The sequence below is a fragment of the Desmodus rotundus genome, chromosome 3 (genome assembly GCF_022682495.2).
Source record: "Desmodus rotundus isolate HL8 chromosome 3, HLdesRot8A.1, whole genome shotgun sequence".
Lineage (NCBI taxonomy): Eukaryota > Metazoa > Chordata > Mammalia > Chiroptera > Phyllostomidae > Desmodus > Desmodus rotundus.
In genome coordinates, this window is record NC_071389.1 from 17,716,856 (window position 1) to 17,733,957 (window position 17,102).

A 17,102-nucleotide genomic window follows, 5' to 3' on the forward strand; every position below is an offset into this window, starting at 1 on the left:
AAAGTGAAAATACCTTCACAAACTAATGTAAGATCAAGAGTGAGGTTTTTGCTGCATAATCTCCCTTCTAACGTGAAGACTAGTTGCATATGAGTTTATATTTCTGGTTACTCTTTATGAAGATTCCTTTTTTAAAGGTAATGGACTGTGTGGTGTCTTTAGAATTATACTCCTGTTTTTAATGGAAAAGTTAGTTGTACATTTTAGCTTGTAGCCATTTTTTTTATAGGAGAAACAGAACAGGTAGCAACATTTTTTCTAGTTTTAAGTCCTCTGGAGGCTACTGTATATTTTCTTTCTAGGTTATAATTAAATGGTGACATCTGTTGACGTTTCCAGATAGTTTGCCAAGAGGCTACCACTGTAAATTAGATGTAGTGAACCTTGCTTTTTTTTTTTTTTTAACATAATCAAATTTATTTGACATATACCAAGACATTTTTGTGTATTTTTATATTTTGATAATTGAAAATAAATACATTAATATTTTAACGTAACAAAGATTATGAACACTCATAAAACCATGCCATATAAATGTTTACTAATAAGGTTTAAGTTTTAACACACAGCCACTATGCTCTTTAAATATAGTGGTATAACTTTGCTTTTTGGTTTATGGTTGAGGAATGGCTGCACAGATTTTTGGGTTAGAATTTGAAATTTCTAGTTTTGTTTGTTTTATTGTATCTATTATAGTATGATTTTAATAGGAACCTTTTTTGAACACTCCTTTGTTTTGCCAAAATTCCCTCTCAAATCCAAAGATACTGGTTTTCATAAAAGCATCATCTCAACACTTACAGAGCAAGACTAACTGTTGTCAAGATACTGGATTTTTCCCTTTTCTGAATTGTGGTGCTAAAGTTAAGGCCCACATTAACTATGTGTAAGTTAAACTTTATATGTTTAAACAATAAAATTGTAATATGTTATTACAATTACTAAACCAAAATTTCTTACAATAAGAAGCAAGTTTATGGGACAAGACCATCTGAAATGGTCACTCTCCTTTTTTATAATAAGTATGAAGTATTTGAATTGTTTGAATAATTGAGAGAGAGAAGAAATGTCCTAATTGTTTTATTTATTTTTATGTGTAATGTTGATTTGCTTTTTTTTTTTTTTTCCTCCTTCCACAGAATAATGCATATACTGCCATGTCAGATTCCTACTTACCCAGTTACTACAGTCCCTCCATCGGCTTCTCCTATTCTTTGGGTGAAGCTGCTTGGTCTACAGGGGGTGACACAGCGATGCCCTATCTAACATCTTATGGACAACTGAGCAACGGAGAGCCTCACTTCCTACCAGATGCAATGTTTGGACAACCAGGAGCCCTTGGTAGCACTCCATTTCTTGGTCAGCATGGTTTTAATTTCTTTCCCAGTGGTATTGACTTCTCAGCTTGGGGAAATAACAGTTCTCAGGGACAGTCTACTCAGAGCTCTGGATACAGTAGCAATTATGCTTATGCACCTAGCTCCTTAGGTGGAGCCATGATTGATGGACAGTCAGCTTTTGCCAGTGATACCCTCAATAAAGCTCCTGGCATGAATACTATAGACCAAGGGATGGCAGCTCTGAAGTTGGGTAGCACAGAAGTTGCAAGCAGTGTTCCAAAAGTTGTTGGCTCTGCTGTTGGTAGTGGGTCCATTACTAGTAACATCGTGGCTTCTAATAGTTTGCCTCCAGCTACCATTGCTCCTCCAAAACCAGCATCTTGGGCTGATATTGCTAGCAAGCCTGCTAAACAACAACCTAAGTTGAAGACCAAGAATGGCATTGCAGGGTCAAGTCTTCCACCACCCCCAATAAAGCATAACATGGATATTGGAACTTGGGATAACAAGGGTCCTGTGGCAAAAGCCCCCTCACAGGCTTTGGTTCAGAACATAGGTCAGCAGCCAACCCAGGGGTCTCCCCAGCCTGTAGGTCAGCAGGCTAACACTAGTCCACCAGTGGCCCAGGCATCAGTAGGGCAACAGACACAGCCATTGCCCCCACCTCCACCACAGCCTGCCCAGCTCTCAGTCCAGCAACAGGCAGCTCAGCCAACCCGCTGGGTAGCACCTCGGAACCGTGGCAGTGGGTTTGGTCATAATGGGGTGGATGGTAATGGAGTAGGACAGTCTCAGGCTGGATCTGGATCTACTCCTTCAGAACCTCACCCAGTGTTGGAGAAGCTACGGTCCATTAATAACTATAACCCCAAGGATTTTGACTGGAATCTGAAACATGGCCGGGTTTTCATCATTAAGAGCTACTCTGAGGACGATATCCACCGTTCCATTAAGTATAATATCTGGTGCAGCACAGAGCATGGTAACAAGAGACTGGATGCTGCTTATCGCTCCATGAACGGGAAAGGCCCCGTTTACTTACTTTTCAGTGTCAACGGCAGTGGACACTTCTGTGGCGTTGCAGAAATGAAATCAGCTGTGGACTACAACACGTGTGCAGGTGTATGGTCCCAGGACAAATGGAAGGGGCGTTTTGATGTCCGGTGGATTTTTGTGAAGGACGTTCCCAATAGCCAGCTGCGACACATTCGCCTAGAGAACAACGAGAATAAACCAGTGACCAACTCTAGGGACACTCAGGAAGTGCCTCTGGAAAAGGCTAAGCAGGTGTTGAAAATCATAGCCAGCTACAAGCACACCACTTCCATTTTTGATGACTTCTCACACTATGAGAAACGCCAAGAGGAAGAAGAAAGTGTTAAAAAGGTAACCAGCTTACCATTAAGATTTTTAGGGAAGGGGGGAAGGAACTAGAGAGAACAGGAGAGGTATTAGACTGAATAATAAAAGCTCTGTAAATAACACAAGTATCACTGATAGTTCAGTCTTTATGTGGGAATATGATTGATCTACTGTATGAACCTTAGTGTGAAGGAATGTGGGAACATTAATGGAGGATACAAATGTAGGTTAAAGGGGAAAAGATGTAGAGAAAATGAATTTACATGATGCAGAAAGAGGTGAAGAATGAGTCTGAAAGAAATTGAAAGGGAATGATTAAAGTGATAATACCATGGAAATTAAAGTAGGAAGAGTTTGAGGCTGTAGTAAGGCAGAGAGAAAAAGATACAAGTTCTCTTGGAATTAACTTTTGGCCTAATGGGTACTGTTTCTTTCCCTAAGAGTTGGTATGTCACCAAGCCCTGACATCATCTTTTAGCCTGCCTTTTGACAACTGGCAACATTGAGAGGATGTTCTTAAGAACTTTCTTGCTCCTATCCTTAGTATTCTTTCTTTTCTCAAAACCTTTTTCCCATTGGAAAAGTGAAATGTTTATATATAAAACTTGGAAAATGAATCATCAGAAAAGGCTGACCTCTTGGTCTTAATATTTTGTTGTATTCCTGAAGAGTCACTTTCTCTTGTTTCCTTTGCACCAAGTGGGAATCTTGGGTAGAGTTGAATTCATTTGAGAATTGGAATGCTTGGCCCTTGTGTGTGGAGTGAATGTAAACTTCAGGACCATAAGAGAATGATAAAATACTAGTTGGGGCAGATCATATTTTATCTAGGACTTAGACATTTATTTATTTTTAAAGATTTTATTTTTAGAGAGTTGGGGAGAGAGAGACATGTGGCTGCCTCTCCAGCGCCCCTTACAGGAGACCTGGCTCGCAACCCAGACATGTACCCTGACTGGGAATCAAACCAGCAACCCTTTGGTTTGCAGGCTGGCGGTCAGTCCACTGAGCCACACCAGCCAGTGTGGACTTAGACATATTTAAATGTAGGAAGTAGGGAGGAGGATTATGGGCAAGGAGGAAATTAAAGAAAAATCTGTAAACGATTGAGAGGACCCTGAGTGGTTAGTCTTAAATGTAAACTAAAAATCAAACCCAGGAGTGGGAAGGTAGAAGAGGTATGTATGCATGGGTAAATGGTGATCTGAGGAGATCTGACTTGGGGTGGTGAGTACACAATACCGTATACAGAAGATGTATAATAGAATTGTATACTTGAAACCTATATAATTTTATTAACCGATGTCACCCCCAGTACATTTAATAAAAAATAAAAACAAAATCTAAAAACTTTATGTAAATATATTTTCGTTAAATTTCCTATGAATTCATAGAGAGCTTATATATTTGATCTAGGATCTGAGATGTTCGTTACAGCTCTATAAAGACTTACTCCTTCCAGCAGTGAGAGGAGGGTCTTTGGTAGATTTTTCACCTCCATAACACAGGACCAGAGGTGCATAGTTGTTCAACTAAAGTAGGATGGTTGCAGCCTTATATTCTAGTGTGTGCAGACAAATAAATGGAGATAAACTTGTCAGTGATGCTAAAAGTATTGGGGATATAGAGCCAGATTACTGCAAAGTTGAATGTCAGAAACTTTCCTCCTTTTTAGTCCTTTTAAACTCCTTTCTTCCCCCAAGTTTAACAGTTTAATGTAAAATCTTTAATAATCTTGTAGAAAAAGACAGTTTACTGGTTATTTTTGCCAGACATCTGAAAGACACTAAAGATGTCTTTGCAGGTTCCTGTTACTACAAGTACAAGAAAGGTAGACATGACCTTTTAGGTATCATGTAGTGACATGGCAAATTTTTAATGTGTGTGAGGGTTGTCCAGGTGCTTGATAATCTCTCATCATTAGTATGCTTTCTTTCATCTGCAAAGTTCTATCTTACATCTTGTGATTAAAAGCAGAAAGAGACAGGAATATTTTTAGGGATGCACATTGTAGATGCTAAGATAAGCTAGATTATGTGTTAGAATGGTGGGGAAACTTTGGTTTAAAAATGAAGTAGCAAATTTGAGGACTATTTAAACTTTTAATCAAGTATGTATTTGTATTAAAATCACTTGAGTGGTTTAGTGCATGATAATTGAACTTCGTAAGTGGTTATAAGATTCATATTTTGGAATTGACCAGTCCTATGATGTTTTCATCAAGTGGATGTGATAATACTTACGGTCTTTATTAACTGATGGATCTTTCTTAAAACTATTTCATAAAGACCTTTGAGTATTTTAATTGTTCTCAGGCAGGTGAACAAAACAACCATGGGGAAAAAAGCTTCAATTATACTTTTGTCAGATTACTTTTTAGTTTACCTTCTATAAGAAAAGCTTGCTGGGCTTTCAGGAAGTTCCCTGTGATTACTTCTAAACTCAGTTACCATTTCAGTCAGTATTACCTTACTCTTCTGTTTCCCACTGTTACCCTTAATATCCTTACATAAATGACTGTAAACTTCCAGTCTTTATTAGGCTTCCAAGACAAAACAAGTTTTATGAGAATGGGAGTGATAACTTACTGAGGCAGTAGAAAGACCTTAGGTTGGGTGTTTGTGTGTGCATTTTGTATTTACAAGACTGCCAAAAAGCTTCATGCCAAATGGGCACGGAGCTCAGTACGTAGGGAAATACTTAAACTTCATCCTGAAAATGATGTCACAGCTGTTGCAGAGTTTTGAGATGGAGCATGTATCTTTGGCAGAACACACTGAAGCAGTATTACAGCTGTTTTTGCCTAGCATTATTACTGACTTGTTCTGTCATATGATATAATTCAGTATCATAGACCCTTCATGCATTGGAGCTATCTGGCTTGAAGCTTCTGACATCATGGATATATGGTCTACTTTGTTGGATACTTCAGATACAATTTGTAACCTGCATTTACTTAGAACCATTCCCTAATTGCTAAATATTTTCCAGTGACATTACTTTTGATGACTTCATAGTATTTTATCATAGATACATTGTAATTTATCAATTCTAATTGTTGAATAGGTCAGCTTTTTAATATTTTTTTCTAGCTAAAATAGCACTGTAGTGAACAATCTTTGTAAATATTGATTCACATCTGCCTTTTAGTGTTACTACTGGGTCAAAGGATGTATGCTTTTTGAAGGTTTGGCTGTGCTATATATTGCCATATGAGCCTTTTTATTTCTGAAAAAAAAATTGAGATAATTATTAACTGTTCAGATGAAGATAACAGTGAGTTAACTCCCTTTGTCTCAATTTTGGAATAGTCTGGCATTATTTGGAATAATGATAATGTTTTTTATAAACCTCGTAATAGTTGGTTTAGTTTTTGTCTTAAATTTTTAGCCTTTAAACTGTAGGTAAAAATAAGAATAGTGGAAACGGCATATTCTCTTAAAGCCTAGCCCAGTGTTAATCAGGCACTTGGGTATATAATATTTTTTTAATAATGGCAGAGTGGGGAGAAAGATACAGAGAAGATGTGATTAGGAACAACAATCAAGGGGTGTGTGTGTGTGTGTGTGTGTGTGTATATGTATGTATGTATGTATGTATATATGTATATGTATATTTTTAAAATGTTTGTTGATTTAGAGAGGAATGGGGGAAAGGGAGAAACATCTATTGGTTGCCCTGACTGGAATTTAAACCCACAACATTTGGTGTATGGGATGATGTTCCAACCTGCCGGGGCTCAAGGTGTGTATTTTCAAAAAATTTCTTGCTATTTGGTGAGAGTAGCAGGATTTCATAAAACCTCACACATTTTCAAGCAGAATACCTAAGAATGGTGACTTGGAGTGTGTTCAGATGTACTTAAATTTTATGATACTGTTAAAGAATTGAGATGAAGCTTTTTATCTTTTCTTTGAACAACTTTACTGTGTGCTAGACCATGAGTTTCTCTAGAGTCTGTGAAGGAGCCTTACATTAGTGATACGTAACAGCATAAAACAGAAAGTATTTTTTCAAGGTATGCACAGGGTGCCAATTTGGAAGCTTTTAAAGATTGCCTAACCCAGCCTGGGGTGTGGGTGGATTGGTCATAGAAGAAATCCTGGAAGAAGTGATCTCTCAGCTGAACCTTGAAAGATGTATAGAAATTAGAGGTGTTTTGGGAAGAGTGAACATAGGTTCAGAACAGCACAAATTCTGCGACACTGTATAGATGATAATTTGAACAGGAATTTCTTTATAGTTCAAGAAAAGTTAATTGGTACTTGTGGGATGTGTTTCCCAAGAGGGAAGTTTGGAGGTTAGATTAGTAAAAGGCAGTTGAATGAATTGTGTATGTAATTAGTTTGATACAGAAGGAATCTACTAAGACAGGTACAAAGTTGGCTTTAAAAAGTGTTAGAGCTTAAACCTGACGGGTGTGGTTCAGTTGGTTGGGAGTTGTCCTGCAAAGCCAAAGGTTGCTGATTTGATCCTGGTCAGGGCACTTGCATGGGTGGTGGGTTCAGTCCCCAGTTGGGGTGTGTGTCAGTGTTTCTCTCCCTCTCTTTCTGTCTCCCTTTTCCTCTCTCTAAAAATAAATAAATAGCTAGGTAGATAGATATTAAAAATTATTGGAATTTAAAAGAATGAGGAGTAAAGTCTAATTTTAATCAGTGGTGGAGGAGCTCCTTCATGTGATCCTTACATGGAAGGTAGATTGGGGAATCTTGTTAGAAGTTAAGGTGTACCAGTATATGATGATAATAGATATTGTTACTGAATACATCTCACTTCTTCCCATAATATGTCTCATATATGTTACCTTATTTGTCATCATAATGTCCCTTAGTGTTTGGAGGAATGTTCAGCTTACAGGAAGTAATTTAGAAGAGGAACATAATAGCTGTTATGAAATGCTTTTAAAATTATGGTAGGTTTATTCTCTATACCAAAAATAGCTCTAGAACCAATGGATAAAGATATAGGGAGGAAGATTTTTGTAAATAAAAGGGAGAATTTTCTAAAAATAGAGTTCTTGGTCACAGGAGGGTTTCAAGAAGAGGCTAAAAAGATCTTTTATTAGATACCTTGTAGGGAAGATTCATACATGGGTTAATCTAGATCAGAGAAACCAAGGATAAGAGGGTTTACCTGGTCCCAGATAACATTTGAAGTTCATAGAAAAGGATTTAATGCCACTAAATGGGTTATTTTGGAAAGTCATTGTTTCTGTTCAATAATTTCTGACCCCAATGCTTACTACATATAAAAAATAAGGACTGAAGGATAGAGCATATGGATGACAAAAAGCATTGGTTGATTCCCAGTGAATCTGAGTACCAGTTAGGTATATGGGTAGTTATTTTTTAATACATTTACTGTCTAAGCATTGAAAAAAATTTTACCTAGAATATATCAGACATTAAAAGAATTTAAACATGATTATTGAAGAGATATGTTTTCTTTTTTAAAAATGCTGTTTTCCTATAGTGTTAGTACAGGTAATGTTTTTCTTTTGAGGAAGTATGTTTCTTTTCTTACAGCCATTCCCCATCTCCCCCCCACCCTTTAACTTGGTTATTTTGCCCCTTGCTGAGAAATGTGAAGTAATCACCTTGGTTCCATATTTTTACTTTAGAAAATATTTAAAAATAGCCATCTTTTAGTGATAACAAAAGTCAGAGGAAGAAAACATTGCTTTAGCCAATTATATTGTTTTCTTAGTAAGTCCTTAGGAAATAAATAACCATGGGTATTGTTTCTTTCCATTTAGCATTTCCCTACTCCACTGTTGTTTTAAGTTGCCTCTTCAAAACTAGTTAGTGGACATCCTGTTTAAATTGGGATGACAAACATGAACTTTTTGTAAAATTCTAGGGCTGTCTGCGTCTACTTCTGTCTTGCAGATAAATTTGCTTGTGTCTCTGCCAAAAAGGTTGAGGAAATTCTATTTGTATTACTCATCACTTTCCTTGCTTTGTGGCTGATAAAATGCCTTCAACCTCCTAAAGGAGGTCTAGAAAATAGATGACCCTGAATTTGGATCTTTATGAACCATGTCCTTTTTTTGTATCCATCTTTCAACAAATGTTTTTATTAATTGCTGGATTAGAACAAATAAACAAGGCACCATCTTTGCCTTAGGACCAGACAGTGTTGTTAGGACAACAACAGAATGAATAAAATATGAGATAAGAACTGTAGTAGAGAATTAAGAAATGTTTTGGCTTTCTGGAGAAGAGTGATAAATTTGGGGACATTAAGAAAGGCTTTATGGAGGAAATAACACTTGAACCATGTGAAATAGAATGAGTAATCATACAAATGATAGCACAGTGGTTGGCATGCAATAAATGCTTGGCACATAGTACACATTAAAGTTTAGCTATCTAATATATCATTCTCATATTTCAGATGAGGAAGCAGGCTCAAAGAGTTATTTATACAACGTCTCATAGATAATACATGGGGGAGTTGGTATTTCAGTGCAAGTTTGATCATGTGCTGAAGCTGGCTAACTGTGTGCCAGCTGTGTTTAGCTTTTAAGAATTTTAGGCTTGGTTGGAACATCATCCCAGACACCAAAACGGTTGTGGGTTCGATCCCCACTCAGGGCATATGCCTAGGTTCAGGTTTGATCCCCAGTCAAGTCACATATGGGAGGCAACCTGTTTCTTTCTCACATCGCTGTTTCTTTCTGCCCTGGCTGGTATGCCTCATTTGGTTGGACATTGTCCCGCAAACCAAAAGGTGGTGGGTTCTGTTCCCGGTCAGGGCACATGCCCCAGTTGCAGGTTTCATCCCCAGTTAGGGTGCGTGTAAGAGGCAACTGATGTTTCTGTCTCATGTCAATGTTTCTCTCCCTTTCCCCTTTCTCTGGAATCAATGAAAAAATAATAATTAAAAAAATTATCAAGCTGGTTGTTAAACAGGTCATTATGAAACATAAACAGTATTAAATATACTGTATTAAAAGGTGTTACATTAGCCCTGGCTGGTGTGGCCAGTGGATTAAGCTCCGGCCTTCGATCCAAAGGGTCACTGGTTCAATTCCCAGTCATGGCACGTGCCTGGGTTGCAGGCCAGGTCCTCAGTAGGGGGTGTGCGAGAAGCAGCCACACATAGGTGTTTCTCTCCCTTCCCCTCTCTCTAAAAATAAATACATAGGAATCTTTTAAAAAAAATATGTTACATTAAATTACATTATAAATTATTTGCAATATAAGTTACAATTAAGCTACATAAACTTAAAATACAGTTGTTATCATTAAACCATAATAAATACTCACTACTCTTGAGGTAATTTCCATCTATTATATTCACTATTATATTCACTGTACTCACTATTATATTCAATATAGTATATAAAACTGACATTGCACATCTTTTCTCAACCCCACATTCAGCGATACCACAATTGGTATTTGAAACCAGCCATGTTATTTACACCATGGAAATTGGCAAATGCTATGTATACATCAGCATTTGATTTTTGTTGATAGTGTAGATCAGGGGTGTCAAACTCATTTTCACCGGGGGCCACATCAGCCTTGCGGTTGCCTTCAGAAGGGCTGAATGTAATTTTAGGACTGTATAAATGTAACTACTCCTTAACAGTTAAGCGAGAGCTCGGCACTGCCGCCGGGTAGAAACAAGGTGCCAGGCAGAATTTGGCCCGAGGGCCTTGTGTTTGCCACCTGTGGTCTAGACTTATAGTGATGGAGAAGATACTGGTGCAGATTAAACTGGAGTGTGTCATGTCTATAGCTCTGATATATTTTGAAAAACTGGAAAATTTAAGGAAATTTAAAAGCATCATTGATGAACCAGTGAAGTTCTGACACATCTTTTTTTTTTTTTTTTCTCCACTTTTGACATAAAATAAACATAAATAAATTTGCTGGAACCACACATTTGGTAAGTGCCAGAGTCTATTTAGCCCCAGAGGCATGGACCACTGTATGATATATGGGGTTTGCTAGATGGAAAAGTAAGAAGGGCATTCTAGGAAGAGGAGACAGAAGGCTCAAAAACATGGTCTGGTGAATGCTTAGGTTATGTTTTCAGAATAAGAAGTTCAATGTGGAAAAGAATAGTAAGTGATAAAGCTGAACCAGGTTGGTTGGGCCCAGTACATAAAAGACTTTGGATTTTGTTCTATACTTTTGTTTTGGTTGGATTGTAGAGGGAAGGTAGTTCATGTGGAGTGGCAGTTTGGAAGATAGTAAGGATGAAATACTTCACCTGGCATTGACTTTGTTAGGTGCTTGCATAGTCTTACATCAGTCCTCACACCAATCCTGGAGGCAATATCCCATATTTATAGATAGGGGAATGGAAACTCAGGTTAGCAACTTACTAAACACATCTAGTAAATGAAGAGAGAGAGGTGTAAGTGACCAAAGATCAAATGAGATGCCTTTACAATAGTCTGGGAGAAAAAGACAATGAGGGACTGAACCAAGACAATGAAGATGGGGAAGTTGGATTTGAAGAATGTGGTAGATGTATTTTCCATATCTTATTTAAAAATATTAAATAATATGGGATGAGCCAGCAGATAAGAATTGGAGATTTCTTGGCTTTTGGAAATAGTGTTTGAGGTGCCTGGGGGCTGTGTGGTGATAATTAGGATCTGGAGCTCAGGGAAGATTGTTGATAGAAATTAGGGAGTTTTCAGCCCTCGGTGTATAGGTAAAAGGCATGGAAGAGTTTAAGATTATTCAAGAATATTGGTAATAAAAATAATGGCTGTAATTATTGAACACTTTGTACATGTTTTGACATACAGCTGTCCTGAATACTTACGTAAGTTTTCATTTACTTCTCATATCATGGCTAGGTAGATGCAACTATTTCAGCTTTATAGATAAAGACACTGAAGCACAGAAAAGAGTAAATAACTTTGCAAAGTCACACTAAGAAAGCAGAGCTGGTGTTTCTACTTCTGCAGTGTGATTCTAGAGCCAGCATGCAGTGAGAGGAGAGGAGCAAAGAAAGAGCTCCCAGAAATCACAAAATTTAAAGGATGGTTAAAGAGACAGCAAGTGAAAGATTGAGATTGGAGTAGTCTGAGCTTTAGAAAGAGAATAAGAGGTAGAAGAGGGTAAAAAGGGGATAAATGGTGATGGAGACTTGACTTGGGGTGGTAAACATACAATACAATATACAGATGACATATAGAATTGTATACCTGAAACCTGTATCATTTTATTAACCAATGTCGTCCCAATAAATTCCATTAAAACAACAACAACAACAGAATAAGCCCTGGTTGGTGTGGCTTAGTGGGTTGAGTGCCAGCCTGTGAACCAAAGGGTTAGCAGTTCAATTCCCAGTCAGGGCACATGCCTGGGTTGTGGGCCAGGTCCTCATTGGTAGGCGCATGAGAGGTAGCCACACATTGATATTTCCCTCTCTTTCTCCCTCCCTTCCCCCCTCTCTAAAAATAAATAAATAAAATCTTTAAAGAAATTAAAAAAAAAGTAAAACAAAAAAAGAAGAATAAGGAAAAGGTTATATCTTGAATAGAATTTCAAGCAGTGCGGTGATATAATCAGTTTATTCAAACTGTGGAGAGACAGCAGATGATGACTGCAAATGCCAGTGGCTATCTGTTGAATAAAAGTAAGATGAGAGTGCTTTGTTTTTAGTGTTTGAAGATTTTAGTCTCCATGTATCACTTAATAGTCTGCATTTGTTGTTTCTATTCCAACCTCTCCCTACCCATAGTCTTTCAAGCTGTCTGTTCCATTCCAAGCCTTAAAGCGATTAGTGAAGACCAGCTTTTACTTATTTAGTATGGGCTATTTTGGTAAATTAGACCATATAAAAATGTCTGAAATACAATTAGATATGAAAAGTGGCAGTATTCTGTTTTTGATATGGTTAAAGATTGATCCAGGGGGTTGCTGTTTTTCTACATATAAATATTTTCAGATGGGTTAGTTAGCAACTCTAGAATCATTTAGTATCTACTCTGAATAGTTTAAAACCAAGAATTACTCAGATGTAAGCCATTCTGCTTACATGCCAGAAGTAAAGATTAAAGTCTTCAAGTTTAAAGAAGTTAAAATTTTCAAACTTTAGCACTGGAATTCCCCCTCTCCCCACCCCACCCAAACAAAACCTTAGAATCAAATGAATGGTTGTTTTTATATGCTTAGCCTCCTTTTCCCCCTGGAAGATCCCCCCAAGCATCTTCCTATGCAGCATAATTTGGAACTTTATGATATGTTTTTTAAAATAGAGGAATGGTGAATGGAAGTAGGGATGGGAAATCTGTTTTGAAATTGAAGAAATGTGGAGATTCTGCAGCCTTAGCATCTCATGTAGATGTGTTGATCTACTTAGTCTGGAGGGAGAGGGGTGAGGAAGACATACATCTTATAGGAGGTGGGGAGCCTATAGCATTGGCTTTGACTGCCCTAGTTTAAGGAACATAATGACAAGGGATGTTTAACCCGTAGCTGCTCAGGAGTTTCATATAGAGGAGAAAAAGCTGTTCCTTGAATTAAGACGAACAAAAATGACCTCTTTTACCATTGAATCCTGCATGTCTTTAAATGAGCAAGGAGAAAGGCTCTTGAGTGTGGTAGTTGGCACGGATTATTTCTTCTGCCTTTCTCCACAGAAGCAGGTAATACAGTTTAAATTTGCATGATGCTACCACTTCTCCTGGACCAAATCTTCTAGTTATAACAACTAGCTTAATAAGTAGTACCCTGATGGTTTTTGTCCCTTGATGAATAACAGTTCTTCATTGAACTGATTTAAGTCAAGTTAACCATAGGGAGAAGACACCAAGTTATGAGATGATATCATAAATTAAACATTATAGGGCAGTGTGTGTATTGAAGTGCTAATTTTACAGTATGAGACCCAAGTGCAGAGGAAGAATGGCAAGACCAGTTAGGATGGAATCAAGACGTTTTTATGGAAGACTGGGTTTAAGTTTGAGTTGGGTCTGAAGGATGGATAGGAAAAGATAGTGGAAAGATGAAGAAGATGACTAATTCTCAAGTTTGAACTATTAGATATGAAGGGGAAAGGGAAGAGACAGGCAGTTGCTCTTCTTTATAACTCATTTGCACTTAACTGCTGTTGTAATAATCTGGTGGTTCTTACGAGATAATTAGTACTCTTATTCATATGTCAGAGTTAAACATTTGGCTATATCACTTGTGTAGTCATGAAGCCATTTAGAAAAGGTGGACTTACATAAGCTTTTGGCTTCATGTGAACTTTTTTGATAATTGGTGTGGATAACACATAAAACTTTTAAAGTGCTTGCATGTAAATTTATTTGCACTCTAAATTTTGTATTTCAATTTTTGTCTTTGCATTTGATTTTCATTATAAAATATAACCAAATTATAAAAAGCATAGAAAATGAAAGAAAAGTCACCCATAATTTCTCTACTCATTGTCATTTTTCTTTATCTACACAAGTGGTTTGTACAGTTATTATATTGTCGATATTTTATCCTGCTTTTTTCTCCTTATTCGGGTATTTACACATACTTAGCCATTTTTGGATGTCTGTATATTAGGCACTTTTCTTATCTTTAATCCCTTATCATAATTCTGTAGAATAATTAAGATTATTTTTACTTTAGAGGTGGAATAAGGACTGTGGTGTGAACAGCAGGTTAGGGTTATTCAAGAAGGAATGTAATATAAAGGAAAGTTATTCAAAAAGGAATAACTTTTTCAAGACATAGGTTGTAGAAGAGCTGGAATTTGTTTTGCCTCAAAGTTTTTTTTTTTGTTGTTAAACCTTGCTGCATCTTCACATTTATCATTTACAATAGTTAACAGTGTTCTATTACCTACTGATGTCGGTAGCCAGTCACCTATTTGTGGATATATGAGGAGAACATAATTAATTGAGCACTCGGGTTTAATCCAAGTCCCTCATCACAAGTATCAAAATGGAGTGAATTGGATCTATTCTACCTAACCTTGTGAAAGTTGCTGTTAAGATAGCAGGGCTAAGGAGGAACTCGAATGGTTCTGGATAATGTCATAAAATTAGGTGGGAAGAATTTATCTACCCTACTCTCACTTTTTTACACAAACTGTAAGGTTACCTCACTTTAGTGGCAGAGCTAGAACTGGAGTTCTTGGGTAATTCAGTCATTCATGCCATGTTACTTGTAGTTCCTTAAGCCTGCAAAGGGATGGGGAGGGGAACAGGGTGGAGCACTTGATAGTATATACCGCAAAAAATGGTAACAACAATTTAAAACAAACTTTGAGTCATCTGAAAAGTATTTATAAAAACACTGATAACTGGGCTCTACCCCCAGATTTACCAAACTAGAAATTTTATTTAGTAAATTCCCTAGGTATTTCTTACATGGTTAGAAGCGACTGAAGAGAAGTTACTCAGTTTGTACAAGTTATCATTTGGGAGTACTTACTCTGCAAAGTCTTGTCCTCTCTCACCTATCGAACGCGTGAGTGTCTTTGGAGACACTGAGACCTTGGAATCTGCATTCTGTCAGCTCTGTAGGTGATTGACTTGTATTTAAAGTTTGATAGTGAGATCATTGTATGTCATTAGTCATCAAATTCTTTAATAACTTTTGGCCTTGTACTTCTCTTGTGCTACTGGTTTTCCATTTTTGGGTCCAACCCTTAGAACAGACTTAACAGGGCACAAATGCAGAACCTTCATGCTGGGAGTAGGGGGGACTTGACAAGCTATTAAAAACCATATTTGTTTAATTGTATACTGAAGTGTTTTGAGAAATTGATTTTATTGTGAAATTAGTTTTAGTTTAAATGCAGTTCTTACTGGAGAGCCACAGAGTGATTCAGAGAATAGTCAAACCTGTCAAACCATTTTATTTGGTTTGAAACTAGTGTTTTCTAATTTACTTTCAGTTAAGCCAGAAAATGTTAATGCATCTTCTCTTCTTTTTTAAGATTTTATTTAGCCTTGGCTGGTGCGGCTCAGGATTAAGTGTCAACCTGCGAACCAAGGGGTCTCTGGATCGATTCCTACTTAGGATATCCTGTGTGGGTTGCGGGCCACACCTTGATGTTTCTCTCTCTGTCTTTCTCCCTCCCTTCCCCTCTTTTATTTATTTTTAGAGAGAGGGGAAGGGGGGAAGAAAGGGAAAGAAACATTGATGTGAGAGAGAAACATTGATCCGGTTGCCTCCACCTGGGGACTAAACCCACAATCCAGGCATGTGCCTTGATTGGGAATCAAATTAGTGACCTTTTGATTTGCAGGAAGACACCCAATGAAGTGAGCCACACTGGTCAGGGCTATGTATCTGTCTTACTTACCCTTTCTTCGTTGCTAGTCAGATTATTCAGGTACTGAAAATAGTGGAGAATCCAGGCTTTTTACTTCTTACCCTTTTTCTGAAATGTATATAGAAGCTCAGCTACTAATTAGTTTTGGAAAAGGATTTGATAGTAGGAAAAGTTATTAATTAATGCATTTACTTCATCTTGGTGCTCCTACTTCAGTTCCCAGAACTTCATTCCAACTAACTGTCCATTTCTACACCTAGAAAATTCAAGAGGGGGATGAGAAGAAAGAAGATATTTTTATAAACTGTTATAGCCCTGCTTTAAATTGAAGAACTGATAGAAAATATTTTTGTTCTTTCACCTGTGGAAGGCAGAATATTATATATAACTTTGTCTTCCTGCTCTTCAACTCATTTAACTTTTGTTTATAGCATCAGAGACTATAAATATTGATTCCATAAGCCATATAAAGCAAATAAAGCAATGAAAGTGATTTTAATGTAATTCTATTTTTTCATGTTAGCCGATCTAAGCATTCTCATTTTTTAGCCAGGGGTACTGAAATTTGTGTTCTTTTCTATCAAGGTTCATGAGGACATAGGAAAAATTAGTTGAGGACCATATAAGTAAATTTAATTTGGGGGTGGGGGGATGAACAGCAGATTGTAAAGCTGATAAAATTATACCCCCAAAACAAATATAAATATGCCTCAGTTGTGTTTTATGGCCCACTTAGTGGAGGGAGGAGGAGTGGTAGTAGAAAGAGAAAGGGTATTAAACTAAATAGGGAAAGCAAATACCTATAACATAAAAAATGTTGACTCTTTTGGCTATAGAGTTTTGGTGGAGTCAGAAATTATACATTGAATATGCCAAGGTATTATGGGTTTCATCCCCAGCCAGGGCACATACAAGAAGCAACCAGTGAATATATGAATAAATGAAATAACAAATTGATATTTCTCTCAAGTCAGTAAAAAAAAGATAAAGTTGTAAATATATAAAAAAGAGTTAGGTTGATTTTCACCTGACTGAATGGGGGTGGGGGTTGGTTCCCCTAATCACGTGTGTTCAAGGGCCAGCTGTGTATGTATTACGGAAGAGATTTCAAATGTGCAGACTTTGGAGTAACATTGCCACCTTGTG

The 17,102-nt window shown here is 37.2% G+C and overlaps 1 protein-coding gene across 1 annotated transcript in view; it reads left to right on the top strand.

Moving 5' to 3' along the window:
• Positions 1-17,102, top strand: part of YTHDF2 (YTH N6-methyladenosine RNA binding protein F2) — a 28,473-nt gene that overhangs the window by 3,470 nt on the left and 7,901 nt on the right. The window contains exon 4 of the mRNA XM_024554467.3: positions 1,140-2,726. Within this exon, the coding sequence (XP_024410235.1) occupies positions 1,140-2,726 (1,587 nt within the window). The remainder of the gene's footprint in view (positions 1-1,139; positions 2,727-17,102) is intronic.